Raw genomic sequence first — 21,770 nt, forward strand, 5'->3', positions numbered from 1 at the left:
CTTACATGCGCTTGGGATTGGACATTTATTTGGCGACGAACTAAGAGCAGGAAATACTGACAGGCGAGAGTTAATAGACATGTTCTCTCCTTCATAGCTCGAGAATAAGGAGTAAGAGTGAATTACAGAAGCAAAGCACACAATTTTATTACTGCAATCTTGCCCCAAAATTGTAAGGCAGCCTACGGCCAATGGTATGTCACCCCAAGGAAAAGGGCAGTGATCGTGGCTTTTAAAGCAAATCTTTTGTTCACTGGGGAAAGGGCGTTTTTGTCATCAATAAATTGCACTGAGAGGACGAGTTGCCCTTGCTGTAAGAGTCATAGGAATGATTTGCTGCACTTCCTGTTTTTCTGTCCTACTTTAGCAAAGCCAAGGAAAGATTTTATAATTCCAGTATTAAGAGTGTCCAAGCTTAGACACATGCAATTAGCACTTAGATTTTTATTGTCAGTCGCGGACCTGCTGACAGCTGTAAGGAACTCAGGGTTGCAACAGGAAAGACCGACACAAGTGATCACAGTTCAAGGGTGTTTATTGACCTTTATGATGGGTGAGATAAACGCCTAATCTAAACGTAAATCTAAGATGGGAGCAAGCTACGACCATCAAATAATAAGGCAGTCCTGGTGGCGTCTTGTCAGATAAAAAGGGACTATACTAAAAAAAAAAACAATTGCAAATCCTTACCCCCTAAATTACAGTGTGAGATAATGTTCACCAGAAAATAAAGAAGTGTTTACCAAATGATAAGTCAGGATGTTATGGCTGGGTCACTCTACCCCATGTTTGAAGCACAAGACAAGGTGAGACTCTAGAGAACAGCACACTCCTTGGCCTCGTCAGCATGAGGTTCACAGTTCCAGCCTGTGGTGTTTCACAATGACAAACAAACACAAGTTCTCTGTGATCTTGCACCTTGGTGATTGCTCTTCGTCCACAGGATCTCCCTTTGTCGGGCTTGGATCATTCTCGCAGTTTGGCCTCCCTCCGTCGGGTTCACTATGGACTTTGTTTAACACAGTTCATGTATTTTCTCAAATGGTAGACAAACAAAAAGTTATTTCGGTAGTCTTGTTTTTTGGGTGGTTGCTCTTCCCCTCTGGGATCTCCCGCTGCCGGGCTCTGATCCTTCTTGCAAGTTGGGCCTGCTTCCGTCGGGTTCACTATGACCTTCCTTTAACACAGTTCACAATCTTATTGGAAAGCGAGGTTCTCTTCTCCTAGCATTCCTTTGCCAAAGGGTCCGAGACTTTCAATTGTACAAGGGATTTGACGTAACCCTTGTAGGAACACTCAGACGCCTTACTCCACCCTTTCCTAGGGCCTTCTGGTTCTTGTAGTTTCCAAACAGGTACCGGTAAGAGCCTTACGAATAAGCACCCACGTAGCACCGGACCCCTCTGCACCTGGTCCTCAACTGTTCTTTCTTTAAAGTTCAAACACACACACACACAAGTTCTTTGTCTTCCAAATTCCTGGCGTTCATGAATGTTGCTACTTACAACCTTGGGCTCAGCACAGTTCTGTTTGCTGTCAGTTTCCTCTGACTCACAGGCTGTGCTGAATCTGTTGGCTTCTCTGTTCTCTGAAGTCCAGGATAGTACCACGGTAGCCAGATTGCCTCTCCTCCTGCATTATCAATGTGGGAGGCCCCCCATGTACCGTTGACATCTGCTGCTCCGCACCTCAGCTGTAACTCCGGGTCTTATGATTTCCCTGTAATGGGGTTTTGCGGACATGAGTTGAGAAGGGGAAGTGCAACTCCCCCTTTGTCGTCCTTAAAGATCTCACTGTCTTTCTTCTCCTTTTCAACTGCCGGTTTGGTGTAGCTGCCTCCTCGTGCGTTCGGCCTTGCTCAGAAGTGTGCTTTCATGCTCTGCCTTTTATCCCTGTGTGGAAGGTTAAAGGGCCGGCAGGTGTGCGTGGTTGTCAATTGGCTGACTCTGCCTGACCCGTGTGTTGGGACATGTCAGGTAAACGGCTCTGGTGTTAGTCCATTGTCTGTTACAGTGTAAGAAAGCGTTCATGTCGGAAAGGGGGGGAAGATAGAGCTTCTAAGTATCCTATGGGGTAGGATGGGGTAAAAGGTGTTACAGGGAAGGGGGAGGTTGGTTAAGTTAGAAAGGAGAGTTTTTTTTGTTGTAGGGTTGGTGAAACAAACGGGAATAACCGGGATCATTAGCGTGAAATGAGCAGGGTGGGATTGTGGGAACACTGGAAACAGGAAAACAGGGATTCTTGGAGAGGTCTTCAAGTGTAACAGGGTTTGGGTTCTTAGGGGATTTGTATAAGGGGAGATTCTTTGGGTGGAAGGGAAGTCGAGTTGCTACAGCCAATGAGAACCTCAAGGACCTAGTCTTCCTCGTCCTTTTCGCCGATGAAATACCGCGCCTCACCTGGAGCATTTTTCCGGGCATGACCCCGGCTCCCCTAACTAGGTGATCCTGCCTCGCTCGTCCAGCCCTAGGGTTGGAATCTGAGCGTGCTAGCCCTTCCCTGGTCACCTGAATGAGGGATTCTTGAGGTCTGCCCGGCAGAATACCCTCAGGTTTCTCACACAGCCCATAACATATATTTATACATTGAGCGGGCTCTAATGTTACGCAGACAATTTTTATGTTTTGATTAATTATTTTAGTTTATTTTTTGTAGACCGCAAGATTTTGATTGTATCCAAAGTAATTTTATTGCTGTTTTTTATTGTGTGTTATTTGATGGGAATTTTCTCATTTCAGAGTAAAGATTTTATCTCTCTTAGAAGTCAGCAGACACGTGTTTCTACTCCAAGGCATGTGGAGTGATTATCCATTCATTGCTGGGAGGTTGTAGAAGTAAGTCTGGGGTGCAATCTGTTTTTCTTGCTCTGGTATGGTCAAATTACCACATTGGACCTAATTAGGAAGGGTGGCCCAAACAAAAGATCTTTCAATATTGGAGTAGATGGACCTTTCAACAGTGGTACTATGCCAGTATTCAGTGGGACTTTATTCCTAAGAGCAGGAGGAGATTTTCAAGCAGTAACACTAGGCATTTACACAGATGTGACAAAATAGAAAACCTCAACTGTCACCGTCCTCGAGACTGCACTCTGAATACACTTCACTAAGTTGGATATTGACTGTGAATGAAAACCTAAGTGAGAGAACAGCAGGCAGCTTGTGTTTTCTTTTCTTTTCTTTTCTGTAAACATTTCCGTAAAACTAATCCTTAGAAAAGTAAACCTGTTCTATAGATACGTCATGGCATTTCTCTCACCCTGTCCCCCCCCCCCCCCTCCTCCAGTCCCTTGTCCATTTCTGTACCTTGACCCAAAACTCCCTATTCCCCACTTACCCCTCATCCTTCTGCAGCCTTTTGCTTCTTGGGTAACGCCACCTATTTAGGCACTGGTTATGTGTGAAACATTGATCGCACAATCCTTGAAGTACACCCTGAAGTTGGTATGTAGCAAAACTAAGATGGAGGACGTGAGGGCGACATTTATTTCCATTTTGTGGAATTATTAAATTACTTTAGCTTTGTCGAGTAAACTTAGCTTCCGTGGCAAGGGAGTTGTGAGATAATTGCTCTACTGTCACTGCAGACCCGCTATTTCTGTTTCCTTTCAACATTGTGTCGAGAGTGGATATTCTACTGATGTTCCATTGGTGCTGTCTGGATCTGTGCTTGTCTGCTCTGGCCTGCAATACATCAAACGGACCACAAGAGTGCTTCAGCGCGCGCGTCTGTGGCAAGGGAATTGCGAGAGAGCTCCTTTGCAGTCACCGCACTTTACACGGGAAGAACGGGTGAGGTGTTTCTGCTTTTGTCTTGATCATATCAAAAGTTAACATTTGAAAAATGAAAAGTAAAAAAGTGGTCATAGCAGGAGCAAATGAAGACAAGAAAAGACTTGCTAAGCCTGCTTTGCCGAGGACTATCGCACTGCGCAGCCGGGTGCAGAGACCAACTGCCACTTTAAGATCAGGGAAGTCTCTACAGCGATGTATGATATGATAAGTCATTTATAACGCGCCTGTACACAAGTGTTTCTAGGCGTGACAAGACAAGGAAGGGAGGGCAGAAGGAGGACAAAACAATGATCTTGCTAGGCCTTGTGTCATTCAGATTGCGCAAGTGCGGGTGGGGCGGGGGGTGACAGGGGAGGATGGGAAGGGGAGAGTGCAAAGAAACTTGTAAGTGCTGCTGGGAGGTGGCTCATAAGTGCATAGAGTCAGGGGACTGTAGGGTTGCAGATACAGTCCCTTAAGTGGTTGGGGGCCCCAGAGGCAGTGCAAGGGCAACTGGTCATGCAGGAGCCTGGTCCCCTAAATTCAGATGGCGGCCAGGTAACCAGTATACGCAGCAAGCAGGGACATCGGCAAGGGAGAGAGAGAAAGCGGAAGCAAAAAGGATGGTCTTGAGTTGCTTCTGGAACCTTAGGTGGTCCTGCTCAAGTTTGAGAAAGGCAGGGAGGCTGTTCCAGAGGGAGGAACCAGCCGAAGACCAATATCTAGCCTCCCCCCCCCCACCCTCTCTGCCTGGAGAAGTGTCTGACCCTCAGAGATTTGAAGGTGGGTGAGCGGAGAGCTCGAGAAGGAAGATATTTAGGAAGAGAGAGTTGGATGTAGTGTGGTCCCCAGCCCCAGAAAGCCCTGTGGACAATGCAGAGGGTCTTGAACTTGATCCTTGCAGTCACAGGGAGCCAGTGTAGAGATTTCAGGGCTGGAGAGATAAGATCCCTGGGCTTCAGGCCAAGGACAAGTCTTGCAGTCCTGTTCTGGATAAATTGTAAAGGGCGGAGAGTAGAGGCAGGCAGATTTAGAAAGAGGCTGTTGCAGTATTCCAGCCTAGAGAGGACCAGTGCTCTGGAGGCAGTGAGCTTCTTGGAGAAAGTCAGAAAAGAAAGAATACCTCTGAGGAGGTTCACCTCATAGTGTGACTTCTTAGAGACATCAGAGATATGAGGAGAAAAGGAGAGCGTGGAGTTGAAGATGACCCCAAGGTTCTTAGCCTCACAAAAAGGAGAAGGAAGAGGGCCCAAGGTGGGCAGCCAGAGTGAAAGGGGGAAGGCCGAAGCAGGTGTCCCAATGAGAAGGATCTCAGTCTTACTGGCATTAAGGCAGAGATCGTTGGACGCACAGCATTCCTGAATTGCAGACAGTCTGGTATGAAAGAAGGAGCAGAAGAGGCTGAGGGGAGCCTGAAGGAGAGCTGGGTGTCATCCGCAAAACACTGAAGGTTGGAGCAGAAGGTAGATATGCAGTGGGCCAGAGGTGCTAGGTAGTGGTTAAAGAGCCAGGGAGAGGTTGTACCCCTGGGGAACACTACCATGTAGGATGAAAATTAACAATTGCCTACAGCAGGTCTCCTTAGCTCCTCGCCATGTTCCCAGGTTGAATCCTCACTTCAAAGAACACTCCCTTACCTAGTCGGGCAAAGTAAAAAAAAAACAGCACAAACATGACTGTCTCTTTCTCTTTATTGCCAAATAAAGAAGCAGAGCAGAAAACACAAAGTGCAAATAAGACCGTGTCCACTTCAATTGCAATAGAGAATATTTACCTTCTCAATTTATGCCTAAATTTGCAAGGGGGCACATTGGAGCCATTACCATTAACAATACCGACACATATAAATGACCCATTGCTGATACCTAGCACAAACTTGTCGGTCTTTCCAGATCTAAATAGACTTGCTTCCATTTCGTTGTATGATTGTGACCTAGATTCTTGTGCCACCACTCTGGAGGAAAATAAATTAAGAACATATACATTCCAAAATAGTACATCTATTATCGCTGCCACAGTGGAAGCTATATTTGCTCTTTGTTCCTCACTTGCACAAGATCAGCGCGGCACCAAAAATATACGGGCAAAAGTGGTGGACATAATCCTAACGCAAAGTCAGCTGGATCACACCATTTGTGATAAACGCAGGATCACAAAATACTGACTTCTTTGAGGTTTATGGTACGCCCCTAACAATTCCGTCCATTAGTTTGGAAAAAAAAACAAATAGTTTGGCTGGGATTGGAATCTTGTAGGAGCAAGGAATCCCGCTTCAACATGGAAGAAATAAAATCTCGGAAGATTAAGAAATCAAAACAAGAGAAACAAATGCTGAATTGCAAAAAAGGCCAAAATAGGCGTAAAAGAAAGAACATGGAGGGACAGACAAGTGAGGGTGCACAGAGAAAAAAGGAACAAGCTCTGGCAGTGTCTAACCAGCAGACATTGTTTGTGTAGAAGATTAAGTGTTATGAATTAAAACACCAAAAGGAAACACATTTGTTACCCAAGAAAAAAACAGCAACACAAACCACTAGCACCTAAGTAATTGGCTATTGGGCCAGGAAGTGGCACATGGGGATAGCACAGAGCAAAAACAAAGTCAACATTTGGTTGAACAATTAAACCATTCAGAGGCTCAACAGTCCACACAAATGTTTAATGCAGAAGTGGTTCATCAGACTCCAGCCTTTGTTTGGATACCAGTGCCAAGTAGAACCGAAGCAGTTGGCAGATTGCAAGATGGTAATCATTCTGGCACTGTAAGCACTGCCGTCGGAGGATGGAATCAAGTGGACAAAGCCAACCTATTTATGTATCAGCAAATGCTTTTAAGAGAATTTTACCTCCTGGAAACACCATTCTAATATGGGAGAAGCATACATCTTGTGATAGCCCCTATGTTAATCGTTTACAACTTCTACGGTTGCTACATTTGGTTTCGGACTCGAAAACGATTTCTACGAGAGATTTGTTTAAGGTGGAACTGACAGAATTGGGCAGCAGTAGTGAATGGGTATTGATTGATTGATATTTTATTCCTATCGCGCTCGTACACAAGTGTTTCAGAGCGTGACAAGGCAAGGGAGGGGAACCGGGGAGAACAAAACAGCGATCTTACTAGGCCCAGTGACATTGAGAACGCGCAAGTGCATGGGAGTGGGGGAGGGGAAAAGTGCATGGAAGGAGGGAGAAGTTGAAAGTGCGAAGCAGAGGAGAAACGGATAAATAACAATAAATACATAATAAAAGCAACAAACAGTGGTAATGCAGCCAGAAATTTGCAAGTGCTAGGTTTAAGGCAGCAGACAGGGTAGGTCTGATAAGTGCAGGAAGAAAAAGGGGGGGCTGTATGGGTACAAGGTACCTGGGCCTGAAGGACAGAGGGTGGCCAGGTGCACAGTGCCAAGAGAGAACAGATCAGCAGGGAAGAGGGGGAGCGAAGGCAGAAGAGGAGGATGGTCTTGAGGTGCTTCTTGAACCAGAGATGGTTCTCCTCAAGTTTTAGAGTGGCAGGGAGGCTATTCCAGAGGGAGACCCCAGCCGAAGACAGAGATCTACCCCCAGCTTGTTTCTTTGAAAAACGACTGAACCTGAGGTAAAGGATCGAAGAGCTTGAGAGGGGAGGTATTTGCGGAGGCATACCTGAAGGTATTTTGGACCGAGGCCCCGGAAAGCCCCTTGCATCCTCTGGGAGCCAGTGGAGAGATTTGAGAGCTGGAGAGATACGATCCCAGGGCTTGAGGCCAAGGACCAGTCTCGCAGTCCTGTTCTGGATTAGTTGCAGAGGGCGGAGAGTAGAGGCAGGTAGATTTAGAAAGAGGCTATTACAATAGTCCAAGCTAGAGAGAACCAGAGCTTGGGAGACCATGAGCTTCTGGGGGAAGGAGGGGAAAGGCAGAGTACCTCTGAGGAGGTGCAGTCAGAAATGTGACTTTTTAGAGACCTCAGAGATGTGGGCGGAGAAGGAAAGGTGGGGGTAGGAGGAGGGCCAAGGGAGGCCGGCCAGAGAGTGAGGGGAAAGGAGGGCGAAGGTGTGCCGATGAGGAGGATCTCCGTCTTGATGGCATTGTAGATGCTGGGTAGATGCTGCCTTGTGTCTCCTGTTGTGGTGGACCGCATCTGTGCATCACTAAATCATTTACAAAAGTTGGGATTCGAAATACAACATAAAACGAAAACAAATGCTACACAAGTAGCACCTGAACATACATCTGACCAACGAAGAGGTGACAATCGCAGTGGCATGCCCAACAGTGTATTGTGCCTGAAATGTCCCAAATTCTTGGTAACGCTCCACAGGTCAGAGCAACCGATTGGATGGTACAATCAAATATGGGGAGCAAAATTGAACATCTCAGAAGGAAGGAACCCCTAAACATATTTTCATGGAATACCAGATTGTAAAATTCTTTTATTTCTCGGAAAGAAGGAAAGATGTTATTGGCCTCTTCAGATTTGTTTTTGCTGCAAGAGACTTGGATAACTGGTAAGCTGGCTGTTGATGGATATACCATATTCACAAGGGAAGCAAGCAAAGGAAAAGAGGGGGCCGTCTATGTATTGGGGCTAGAAGCAATCTGAATCCGATTAAATACCACCCGAACAACCTAAAGAGGAACCTGTCATATGCAAAAATTATGGATTTTACAAGATTAAAACTAAAAACTGTGGTAATATCAATATATGATCCTCCAGAAGGCTCATGTAGCGAGACATTGAAAGACAGTCTCTGAAAAATCCTAGAAGCATGGCAGGATGAAGTCCCTGGTGGGGCAGTTATTATAGCTGGAGGCTTTAATGCTCATTGTGTTGCCATCGAAGATGTTGAGTTGGAGGAAAAGTTATTGTGAGTTGGGAATAGGAAAAAGAAAACATCACAGTTTATATCAAGATAAACTTTTGAAAAAAGGAACGATCTGATCAAGTCTCCATTTGGACTTTGAGTTGCTTCCATTTACACCCACAGAGAGTCCTTCACTGTTAAACTTGCTCCACGTATTTGGATGCTCTCTTTTCCTTGCATCATGTGCAGAAGTGTATTTGGCCCTGTAAGGTCACTTTTAATGACCCGAGTGACCATGCAACATTGGTAGTTACTGTCTTCACATCTAAAGGCGGCTCAAGGCAGCTAGTCTGCGCTAGCCATCAGTAATCTACAGGGCAGAAAAATTAGATGGTCAGTGGCAGATATAAGTGAAAGAAATATTTTCTGGTATGTTATGCAAGTGGGTCAAAAAGCCAGGATACCACGTTAAGTATATACACAGACTGGTGAAGTATTATTGCCTCCTTAAATCGGGACAGAGCCTGACAAAAAATAGAGGGAAAACATCAGATCCCATTTGATATAGCCATACAGAAGGCTAAACGATAACATTGTATTCGCACCATAAAACGCTTAAAGGAAAAAACTTTGCTAAGAAAAAGAAATAAATAAATGTAATGCTAAATGTAAACAAAGGCTTAGATCTCACAAGTTAAGTAAAAACTCAATAAATTGGAAACAGATACATCATTTAATAAGAGCACACGATGCAAAAACATGTTGGCATCTGTATAGGTCTCATATTTTGGCTCGGGTACCTAAGGAAATCTGTTCCATCTCGGATAAAAGTTGGTGCGAATACATAAAAATCCTGTATTGGAATATATCAAAAGGAAACTATAATTTGCAGATGCAGGAAGGCATTAAACTGAGAAATCTATCTTTTGATGAAGGAGATGTATATCGGATAATTATGGGTCTTAAATCATCCAGGATTCCTGGCCCGGACAATCTCCCAAACATAGCAATGAAACAGAGTCCTAGTGTCCGGGCAAAGATATTCTCTGCTGTGTTTAGACAGGTTGTATAGAGTGGGTGAATACCCGATAGCTGGTTTAGCTCCATCCTGATAAAGGTACATGAAAAAGGCCTATACTCTGATCCTAGTTATTTTAGACTACTGGCAATGCTTGACGTTAGCAGCAAAACCTTTGCTAGAATACTGTTAATACAGTTGAATAAATGGGTTGTAGAAAAAAAGCTTTGAAGTCCCCAACAAACAGATTTTGGAACTGGGTGTGGCACGATGCATAGCAAATGGGCACTATGATTGCTGGTGGCAGAAGCAAGTCGCAGAAGGAACAGTTGCCTGTATCTATGCTTCGTGGCATACTCATACGCCTATGATTGTGTAAATTGAGGGAGGCTGTGGGAAAAACTTGTCAAAAAAGGGGTATCGATCCAGATCTGCTATTTTTCATTCATGCCTTATATACGGATACTAGTGTGGTAGTTAGAACATCACAGGATGGAGCGTTATCCGGCTTTAACAGGACAAATGTGGGACTGAAACAAGGCTGTGTCCTTGCGCCCCCGCTCTCTACAATTTGTATGTGTGCGATATGGGTAATGCGATTGAGAATTGCCCACATTTCCCACCTAAATTGGCTAGTAAGAGCATAAGTTGGTTTTGTTATATTGACGATACTGTCCTGATAGACCTTACTCCAGTGGGTGTCCAAAGATCAATAACGAGATTGTGTGAATATGTGCAAGAAAATGGGCTACCGATTTGGAAGAAGACCAAGGTAATGACCGTAGCTGATGGGAAACATCACAATCTTCCCTTTGTCTGGCATATTGATGGACACAAACTAGATCCTCTATCTAGGATGTCCAATCTACACATATCCCCCAGCATCTTTGTTTAAAGAAATGATGTACACAAAGGTTATAGGGCACTGGCAGGTGATGTAAAATGATGTTCAATCAAAATGTGGGGGTTCTGTGGAAGCCTTAATAGAGGTATATACAAAAAGCACAGTTCCCTGCATATTGTATGCTCTTGAAACTGTTCCAGAGAAGAACATCAGCTGGCTCAAGGCACTGGAGGGGAAATTGCTCCGGTCTGTACTGGGTTTGCCTAGGTCAGTCCCGGTGGAGGCAATTTGCTTAGAATTGGGCCTAACTTCATTGCATATGTATTGGAATATTGCCTGTAGCTAATTATACATCAAGCTTATGCATGGGCGGGATTATGGTGATATCTTAATGTCCATCATGTCAGACCATGTGTATTATCTGGAAGATGGTAGTAGAGAAAGGGGAAAAATCTAGTTTATGAAGAACTTAAAAGGGTTGCCACTCAGCATCTAATTGAATTTGGCATTGATGTCCCAGAAACAAATGAACTTGGTATTTTTGAAAAATTGCCTAGAAGAAATCTTTGGACTGGGACAGAATTAGCAACCTTGATGCCTTGACTAAAAAAGACGATATATGGAATTTTTTTTTTATTTTTATTTTTTATTTTTTTTATTTTGTGTTTATCAAATTTCTTTGATTTTACAAAATGCTGCTAGGTCTGTACAGGGAAGCTCTTTGTCTTTTGTGTTGGGAGTGAGTTACTCTGCAAGTGTAAACGTTTGGTTTACAGATGCTATGTGTCGGTTTGAAGTTGGTCATCTGTTAAGTTTCCTTAAGTATATGGAATATTCCACAAAGAGCCAAATGCCGGGAGCTCCTCAAAACATATTTAATAAAATGTTGTTGCCCTGAGCTCCACCGTTTCATTACGTGTTTGAGTTTGAACACCCTGTCAGTCCTTGAAAATATTGAGGCATGGCGGGAATTGGAACTAGAAAAACATAAATGTTGCTGCTGTAAGATAGAGGTGGAGAAATCAAGAGATATGTTGACAGGCTGTCCTGAGTTAAAGAAACATTATTGGAGGCGGTATGGAGACTTCTGTACAATTGGCAATGGTCTGCAAACTGATCAATTGTGGTCAGCAATATACACGACAGAGTCATTTGTCATCATGGCAGCAGCAATATCAAATCTGGTTAATTGTGCAAAAACGTTTTGCATTGCTGGGTTAACATGGATGTAAATCAAATTGAAAATCTTGGATTTTTTTTTTAGTAGGGACTAAAGCTGTAGTAATTGAGTGCCTGTTTTTTATGAAATGGTTTAATAGGTATATATGTTTTTAATTGTGATGCTTTATATGTATTCTTTTTGTTTAGTGAGTTGCAAAAAGCTGTTTAGCTAAAAGCACAAACAAATCAAATAAATAAATCATCTGTGTGCACCGTTTGATGCCTTCTTGTAGATTGTTAGTGTTGGTCAATCTCCACAATCCTGTATGTTCAAAGCATGTTTATTGTAGACTTGTTTGTGTGGTTCTGTTTTTAATATGAATGCACTGGGATCTAAAATAATTGTGTGGAGGTTTGCGGCGTGTATATATTTAAAAAAAGATTTGTGATGTTTTAATGAGTTATGTATTTTGATCTGTGACTAATAGATTTTGCGTCTGTATACATCGATAATGTTATGAGCATAAAAAACGTTTTTATTCTAAAAATAAATGTTTATAGCAATGCATTTAAAAATACATAACACCAACCTGACATTATATAAATAATTTTAGAAACAGCAAAAATAGCTTTATTTTACCCATGCTGACTATATCACCACACTAAAAGCTCACAAAAGTGTGTACGGTTTAAAAACGGTATTCACTGTGAACGAAAATGTAACGCAGTCTAATGTCGTCTGCTAGAGTCTTCACACGTCATCATCATGCAGTGTTATGCTTCCCTCCCATTTAATATCGCCCCATTCACCCCTCTTAATGGACAGTAGTCCTACCCTAGGCACCCCTGTGCCTGGGCTAACAACCTCCAATTGCCCGTATTGTAATGCTTTGACACAAAGCGTAACTTCCGGGGGGAGATCAGCTGTGCTCTCCTACTCTTTGACACTTCACAGGTCAAAGTGTAAATGCCGAGCATGAGGGGTTTTGGACTTCTGATGTGTGTGGGTACTCTCGTTAAGCTTCGAGAAACCTTGGCATTCAATACTTTCAAAAATCAGAAGTGCAGCTACTCTGGGCCGGAGGGAGCGGCCTAGTACTGACCACTACATCAGTAGAAAGTAGAAGTGTAACCTTTGTGTTTTATGCATTCCCAGCCCGGTAGTGGATGCCCTGGTGAGCTCATTGGGGCACCACACTTTCTCAAAGTGGTCGTGTGCCTTCACTCAGTCACCTAGAACTGAGCTTGTGAATTATAAGCTGGTGCTGCACTTTACCAGAGACTGGCACTAAAGAGGTGTCATTGAGAAATCCACATTCCTACCATCTAGTCTTCAGTCTGTCCTGTTCTCACATTGATAACTCCTATGCATCGTTGTGTTGTCTGCTGCAGGAGGGACTTCTTCATCTGTGTTAATTGCGATCCCTCCTATCTTCCAGGTACCTTGAGGAGCGTGGACTTTCTAACGGTGTAGGTCCACCCAGGTTCCCACCGGTGTATAGTCCGGCAGAAAGAGATGATATTTACAAGACCTTCAGCTTGGATGGCTGGGCTGGCCGCAGTGGTCATGATGCGCCTATGATCGCGTACGATGCCCTTCTTGGGGCAGATGACTCATGGGAGGAGCTCTGCAGCCGCTCCATGTTCCACGCAGGTTGGTATAAGAATCTCTTGTTCAACTCGTAAGACTGGTTGCTAGTGTTGCTTAGGTGTTTCTTATTCTGACAACCTCTCCTGTGGTTTGCTGCTGTACCTGCCACTTTTAAAATGGGGTTATGATTAGCATTGGGTTCTCTGGAGGTGGGGCGGGGTTCACAAGGCTAGGCAGTTGCGATCCAAAGGATGCTGTACCCCCCTTATTAGTGCTCTGTCCCACATGGCCATGAAGGACACTTTTCAGCATTCTTTAAGTTGCTCGCTCATCTGACCAGTCCGCTACAAGGTTTTTACAGTCTCTTAGTTTGCTTAGCCAGTCCTTTTATTTGGCCTGACGCAGTCACTGCAGAAACACACTGGCAAATCCAACAATTTTGGCTTTTTATGTAGGCATGAAAGAGACACAGATACTACCGTGGTAGTACTATCTGGCCATAAGAGTATTAGTGCCTGTCAAATGCCTATCTAATGTCTAAGAAAGAGCCAAACCTATTGCCTTTTCCAAAGATTTTTATTAACAGAAATTCAGTGCAATGACGCACATATTGATCATAAATCAAGTGCCTTTAGGCACACTTGATTGACAGATTTTTTTTACACCAGGAGCTGGTGTATAGTTGCAAATGCACCATTACCTTGGAGAAGACTGCTTGGAAATAACAGGTTTGCCCTTAAGAGGTAGCGCAGAGATCCCGGAGAAGAGTATTTTAGCGGGACAAGGGGTGGCAGGGAGGTAGGTAGTAGGAGCTAGCATGGCCATGAGTGATCAATGGGCGGATACATAGTCAAACAATACCCACAACATGTGTTCAGCCCCTTCACTCCTGTCATGATTCCTGCCCCTCATGTCCCCAGCCCTCCAAGATGTCAGGCTGGAGCCAGGCCACGATCACCTACTTGGCCCTCAAGGGCCTCTCCATCCCTCCAAAGACCCACTTGGAGTCAGACTTGGCACTTGTGGCACCAGACTCACTCACTCCCATAGGATAACATTGGGGATTGGACTTGTAGTGCATTGATGGGGACAAGATGGATGCCCCCACATATTTCGGTTCCCAGACCTGCATGTGCGGTCTAGTCTTTTGGGTGTGGTTCAGCCCAGAGACACCTGGGATACCCAGAGACTATTTAAGCCACACCCAGGCTGAGAAACATGCTTTGCGTTTTCTGCATCTGCAGCGTGACACTCGCCGTGTTCGGATCGGTCTCCAGTAGGCCTGCATATTTCTTCTGCACTCAGCTCCTGCAAGAACAAGAACACCGGTAGGAACTGCCTTACCTTGCGGGGCTTCTGCCCATCATTCATTGCTCCTTCTGTTCTGCGGGCAGCTCCGGCGGTGTCATTCCCATCCAAGCACGCCGCTTTCTAAGGAAAAGGGAAAAGAACAGAAAAAAGGCATTAGAAGCATTATGCAAATCTTCGCTTATTTTTAAATACTGTGCGAGCTTCAATCGCTTACCTGAATTCCAGCCGCTCTGGGGGAACTCTGTCTCCGAACTTCTCATCCATCTGCAAGAGGGAAAAGACACTCTAGGTTAGCGTGGAAACATCTAGAGGCGTTGCATATCGCGCTAACCCACCGCATTTGTTCTTCATAACCGGCATCCACACTGAAAATGTTGCAGCACCTAAAAGACACCGAAAGAACTCAGTTCAATACAAATACGAAAGGGGTGCATCGCGCATTGCGCTCTCACTCACCTTCAGCGCTACTCATCTCAACAGCACGCTGCCATCCCTGGACGCCGGCCATCACCTAAGGAAGGAAATGAACGAAGTTAGAGAACCGTTCAAAAGACTCATTATACTTGTCGGACTCTTGCCAGTGAAGTAACTAGGCAGCAACGAGCCCACATCAATCAACGCGCCCCTGCGCCGAAAGCAGGACGGAGAGCACACTATCCAAGAAAACAAGGTGAGCTGTGCATCAAAGGGAAGGGTTGGACCCCAGGTAAGAAGTGGTTCAAGCACACGGAGACAATAGGGAGTTAAACTCTACCAATCCTGTGTTTCAGGCCCAGTCTCCAGTCGAGTAGCCTCCAGGGAAGGGTTCGAGGTCGTAAGAGGTCAGAACAGGCTGAGTGAAATCCCGGTGGATACCAGATGAGCGTTACAACTCCACATCCCATCTCTCTCTTAGCTACACTTCCAATTCCAGTAGTTCAGGCTTATAGGCAGCGCTTAAAGCACCATTTGATTGCCAACTTCTGATTCCAGAGCTCTCAAGTTTCAAGTGTCCATGCTTGAGAAGGCCATCCAGTCCTATTTTTTTGCCTTTGGATCCTGGAAATTGCAGTTGTTTTCCCCATTCGCAAGTCCCCGAATTACAATAAAAAACTGTACCGGATGACCTTCTCACACATGGCATAGGAAACTTGAGAGTTCTGGGATTTCCGCCTCCCTGCCATTTTAAGAGTTAAACATTTGAGCTTGGACTGCAATATCGGTGAACTTAAACATACTTCAAGAAAGTATTCTGGTTTGCCTCTCTGTAAACCATTGGTTTGGGTGGTATGTGGTGAGTTTCCACTTGCTATTTTCCCCACCACCCACTCCAAGCTTTGAAAGAGGGAAAACAAAATAAAGTTGCTGTAAATATTCCAGGAACATTAATTAAAATGCAAGATTATGGGGCGCGGCTAATCGAAAAGCAGTCAAAGAAAAATGTGTGCATAGATACACTAGGAATGGAAAACACATTTGCATTAAACTATGAAATAATCAAGAATGTGGAAGTATTTACTCTGAAGTTGCCCCTGTGCAAATGTACCAGGCAGCACACTAACAACAAAGGATTCTAATGAATAATTCCAATTCCCAAATCCATATCTTGGCTTTTTCTTACCAATAATCACAAAAGGTTTGGACCAGTAATTGCCAAAGATATTCAGCTAACGAAGGTCAGGGATGATTAAGCCATTTTGATGCTTCAATGGGTAGAGCTTATTTATTGAGAAACAAGGTGATGGCCACTTAATACATGGTTAGATATGAATAATACATACAATGTAATGATGGTGTACAATGGGCACTGGCAGTTTAAATTTGCTCAGGTGCATTCACAAATCGAACCCTGTTCTTATACCCATAAAACAGGGTTGAATCCACACATTTTAAGGTGGGAAATTTGCCTTCTTTAAAAATCCAATGAAATTGCGTTACTTTACTGCTCTCATACAGCCCCATGTCAGTAGTGAGTTATGTGATGAATCCCATGGTGTCATCACTCCTTTCCCAGCGTTGACCTCTCCCTATGTGGCATGGGGTTGGCAGCCACTACCTGATCCTGACCCTGGGGGCGGCTACATGAGGGAGGATCACATGGGGAGGGACAGCCTCTGGGGGAGTAGCAGAGCACCAGTTGATGAAACATGGTGTGCATAAATGCACACCATGTCCCTTTTCTTTTGAGGACACCCCATCCATGATCAATGCCTTAATGGCGTATTGTTACACCTCCCCTCATACACCTAGGAAGTGTACGGAAAACCATATACCAAGATCTGTGTGTGAACCATCAAGACTTAACTTCACCTACAAAACTCATGAAAATGTCTTCTCAGACTTTGAACAGTTAACTCTTGATAGCTTGTAAATTAAAACTTCCATTCATATAATTACAAGGGTGCTGGGACGAGGAAGAGGTTTTAAGTAATTCAGAGTGGGAAAGAACAAGAGTGCAGGCTGCACTGTACAGTTCTGTAACCGGGAGATTTAAATCGCAGCTACAGCTGGCCAGAGCACACTGCTGAAGGGAGAACGCTGTTTCACTTGGGACACATAAGAGACTGTGGAGCTTCATAGGCTGTTGTCGAGCTATCTGGCTCAGGAAGAAAGAAGTGGGAAGCTGACCACGAGACCAGACATGCTGTGAGAAAGTCAGACGCCAGCACAGGCTTCTGTGCATTTGCAGGTGCGGAGTGGGGGCATTGTCCTTACCGAAGTCGAACAGAAAGCAGAAGAGCCCAGCAGGAACCGCAGGGAGCGTGTCGGCAGAGGAACAAAGGCCACAAAGCAAGAAGAGAAGCCAAATGACTGCCTCCTACTGACCGTGGGAAGATATAAAAATGCTAGCACGAGCCGTTGAGTTCCATAAAGGGAAGCAGGGACATCGGGCGTACGGGCAAACATGCTGATCGCAAATGAATGTAACCCATGAGGAAATACTTTATTAAAAGGGAAAGCAAGTGAGAAGTAAGAGACTGTTCCAGTGTATGCAATATACATTGACGTAAAACCCTGGTAGGTACTGTGTTAAAGTAGACTCAAGAGAAGATAACTTTTTAAGGCGTGTACAGAGCACACAGGAAAGAAAGCACTGGCAGAAAAATATACCAAGCAATTGCAAGTATGGTAAAGGAAAGCCTGGCAGGATAATATACCAGACAAGTGCAAGTGTGCTACATAAAGCCCTGGCAGGAGAGTATACCAGGCTAATGCAAGTGTGCTACAGAAAGCCCTGGCAGGAGAATATACCAGGCAAATGCAAGTGTGCTACAGAAAGCCCTGGCAGGAGAGTACACTAGGGAGGTATACCAGGTAAGAGTGTTTACATGGGAAAGTCCTGGTAGGGAAATGCACCAGGCAAAGACAAATCGAACAGGAACCAAGAAGTATATAAGCAAAAGAAGTCCTGAGAAGGATATATCAGGACCAGCCAAAGGCTGTACAAAACCAAGGAAACAAGAAGTGAAAACCTGGCAGGAGAGTACATCAGGTATCCTAACAAGATAAGGATAAAGAACCAAGTTATTTGTGTGGAACAGTTGCATTGTGGATTGAGAGGATAGCTTTGAAAATACCATAGAGGGAAGAGAACCACCCTCTGGAAAAAGGAACTCTGGCCTCCTGGAACTTTTGTGTTGGAGTTACGCATTTTTCCTTTAACAAAATAAACTCTAAGGTGAAATGTTCAGAGTGTGAGAGCCAGAATAGTATTTTGGACATGCTTTAGACATTCTGACGTTGACAGACCCTTGGTTTTATGTAGGGAAACACCTCCAGTACCATGACAGAGAGGCATATTCTCATTTCCTTTTATTTTAAGAAAAGTCTTTGACCAAAACTATGAAGCCCTTGTGTTCGAGTCTCATTCCTGGTTCCTCACAGTAGTCTGAGAAAGTCTGATAAAATGGTAGGCTTTATCAGTGCTGTTTTTTTAGCAGTACTTCAGTGCAAGGAACAGATAAATCAAGGAGATTGCATGCCCTTTGTTTAAGACATTTTTATTTTTAAAAAAGTACATTTTACAGCTGCAATTAAGCCATTAATTCTCAGAAGACAGATTAGGAACAATACTGGCAGGTGAAAGTTTGATGTTCCTGTTTGATAAAGATAGCTCAAAGATCCCAGGGAGATTAGTTTTGGTCAGGGAAGGTCAGGTCCTGAGCAGAAATGGCCATAGGAATTAGTATGTCCATGGGCTGTCAATGGTTTGTAAATGGAAAAACACCTACAAGCGGTGTTGCTCACATGCCATCTCCCTCCTAGTTGTACTTCTATGCATTAGTTTCTTCTTCTAGGTGGTGCTGCCGAAGTGCCACCTTAGAGGCAAAAGTAATAAATGAGCCATGAATATCACTGGGGCGGGGCACATATTTCTCTAGCATGGGGTCTGGCATGGATTCACATGCTCATGAATATTCCCCGTCGTCAGGCCGGGAATCCTCGGTAAAGAATAAATCGGTATCCGTTTCGTTTCTGATCTGTCTTTCTTAGTAGTAACCAATCACTGATCTCTGGGTCATACTGCCCACAGCCAATGACTGCCCTCTCCCTAAGCCCCTCCCCTGGCAGCCATCCTCAGATTTTTACCGCACGCTCAAGTGTTGGGAGTCCTCGTGTTTAGCTCTCGATCTTTTGCTGCATTTTCGCACTTTTTCAAAGAGAATTTCTCATTTTTCCGTCAAATGGAGCCTCAAGCTCCACCGTCTCTACACCCGATTAACGGGGATCCGTGTCAGATTTTTCTACGCCCCTCAAGGGTGAAGATTTCATCGAGTTATGCTTCTTGGAGGAGTCCAGGAGTTTCTGCGGCCTACCCGAACATGGCCCAGGAGAAAGGAAGCTCAACGCCCGGAAAGCTGTTTAGGGTTTGACCTGGATGCCAGCTGCAGAATGTGTTCAAGGAGGACGAGCACTCGAAATGTCTCTACTGCCTTCATGAGAACAAAACGCACGTGGAGAAGGACTGTGCGTTTTGCAGGAACATGTCGGAATGGACCATCAGGGACAGACACCTTCGTCTCTCCAACTGGCTGGAAGGAAGGAGCCCATCAAGTGAGAAGAAGAAGTCAGAGCGGTCTTCTAAGTCCTGTGAGGGCGCCCCGGCGATGGGGGCCCAACAGAAGGCAAAGCACTGCAAGCCCACGGGCACCGGGAGCGCCAAACGGTCGGGCTCCTCGGCTGCCAGGGAGGGCGCATCCTCCCCAGCGCCATCAACCACGAGCCAACGCTATGGCTCAGGGAAGAGGAAGGCAGAGAACCCGGCGAAGCTTCTGGAGAGACCCCGGTCGAGCTCGAAGGATCCGGCCGAGGGGGAACGATCGTTATGTTCGGAGATAAGGACGAGATTGCCCTTACCACCGACGGAGGAACCAGAACCAGGCTCGACAGAGGAAAGCACCCCGAACAAGAGAAGAAGGATCCATCCAGCCCAGCCTTTTCAGCGGCCTACTCAACCTTTGCCCACGTCCCCCGTCCTTGGGGATGACACGGGAATGGACACGGCCACGACGGGTACTGACGACGACGGCGGTGACGATGGGACGGAGCTCCCATCGCCCCCAGCCCAGGCCTCCCCGTCCGACGAGTTTGGATCTTTCCATGCAATGATCGCCAGGGCATCCAAGCTTTTTCAGCTCTGCCCCTAAGAGAAGAAGGAAGGTTTCCTTTACCAACGGCGTGAGGCCAAGAGGAAAACAGTCCTCGCCATGCCTCTGCTGGATGACATCTGGGACGAGGGCCTCACCCTTCTCAAGAACCAGTCTATGACGCCTGCCAAGAGGGATCGGTACGAGAAGAAGTACAGGGTCCCTGGCGCGGCCCCTTTGTGCCTTAGGGCACAACCGACCCCTGACTCGGTCGTCTCTGCGCCGGCCAAGAAGAAAGGGGGCATTGGCCTCAACGTCAACTTCCCCGCCGGAGGCGAAGGAAAGAATCTGGACGCAATGGGACGACGAGTTATCTCGTCGGCGGCAACAACGATTAAGGCGGCCAACGCCCTCACGATCGTGGCCCACTACGACAGGGAGTTATGGTACAAGATCGCCCCCCTGTTGGACTTCCTACCGGACGACAAGAGGGCCGAGGCCCTGGAGATCTTGCAAGAAGGCGAAGAGGCGTCGGACCACGCCATTACGGTGGCTACGGACATTGCTGACACCGGTTTCCGCCAGCTAGGCAACAGCGTTTGCCTTAGACGGCAAGGGTGGCTCAAGGCGACGGATTTCCGCCAGGACATACAAGCCAAGGGTTTGGACATGCCGTTCGATGGGAACAATCTGTTTGGGAAAACAGTGGATGAGTCCCTCCAAACCATCAAGGCGGACACAGAGACAGCTAAGGCCCAAGGTGTTCTCCGGCAACGAAGGCCGTCCTTTCGGAGAACCGCAGGCAAGCAGGGTGCCTCCAAGGGATTTGGCGGTGGCTCCTCTACGTACCGCCAAGCAGCCCACTCATCGTCGCAGGAAGCCTATAGAGGACGAGGCAAGTCGGGTGGACCCCTCCATCGTCGCCAGGGAGGCCAAGGCGGCAAGGCGTCCTCCAAGCAAGATTGAACTGACCATGGTGTCGGGGCCCCCACATAAGCACCCCGGTGGGAGGCCAGCTGGCGAAGTTCGTCAGCGTGTGGGAGTCCATCTTCACCGACCGTTGGGTGCTGGACGCCCTGGCCCAGGGGCACGCCCTTGAATTTCTAAAAAAAAGTGCCCCCGCATTCCACCTGTGGCCAGGAAGGAAAATCACGTCCCTCAACTACTATTGGAGGTATGGGCGATGTTCAAAAAAGGTGCCATCAAGCTCGTCCCGAAGAGGCTCCGGGGCTCCGGAGTATACTCAAGGTACTTCCTTGTGAAAAAGAAGACCGGAGGATGGCGCCCCCTCCTGGACCTGCGAGGACTGAACAAGTACATCAAGGCACAGAAGTTCCAGATGGTCACCCTCCAGCACGTGCTGGGACAGCTGGAGGAGGGCGATTTCCTGTCATTGTTGGATTTGTAGGATGCGTACTGCCACATCCCCATTCTAAAAGGACACCGAAAGTTCCTCAGGTTCGTGGTCCAAGGACGGCACTACCAGTTCAAGGCCCTCCCGTTCGGTTTGAAGTCGGCACCCAGGGTGTTCACCAAGTGCCTCGTACCGGTGGCGGTGCGGCTGCGCCTGCAGGGGATCCACGTCTACCCCTACCTGGACGACTGGCTCATCCGAGCAAGGACAAGGGAGCTCGCTGTAGAACACACAGCGAAGACCGTCCAGCTGCTCACGGACCTGGGATTCTCCATCAACTTTCCCAAATCCCACCCGGTCCCGTC

General features: G+C 46.1%; 1 protein-coding gene across 1 annotated transcript in view; it reads left to right on the forward strand.

Annotated features, from left to right (window-relative positions):
- LOC138581063 (ADP-ribosylhydrolase ARH1-like) overlaps positions 1-21,770 on the forward strand; it is a 189,122-nt gene that overhangs the window by 159,758 nt on the left and 7,594 nt on the right. The window contains exon 7 of the mRNA XM_069652106.1: positions 13,022-13,236. Within this exon, the coding sequence (XP_069508207.1) occupies positions 13,022-13,236 (215 nt within the window). The remainder of the gene's footprint in view (positions 1-13,021; positions 13,237-21,770) is intronic.

Source organism: Ambystoma mexicanum, chromosome 3p, assembly GCF_040938575.1.
Source record: "Ambystoma mexicanum isolate Mex_15411 chromosome 3p, UKY_AmexF1_1, whole genome shotgun sequence".
Taxonomy (NCBI): domain Eukaryota; kingdom Metazoa; phylum Chordata; class Amphibia; order Caudata; family Ambystomatidae; genus Ambystoma; species Ambystoma mexicanum.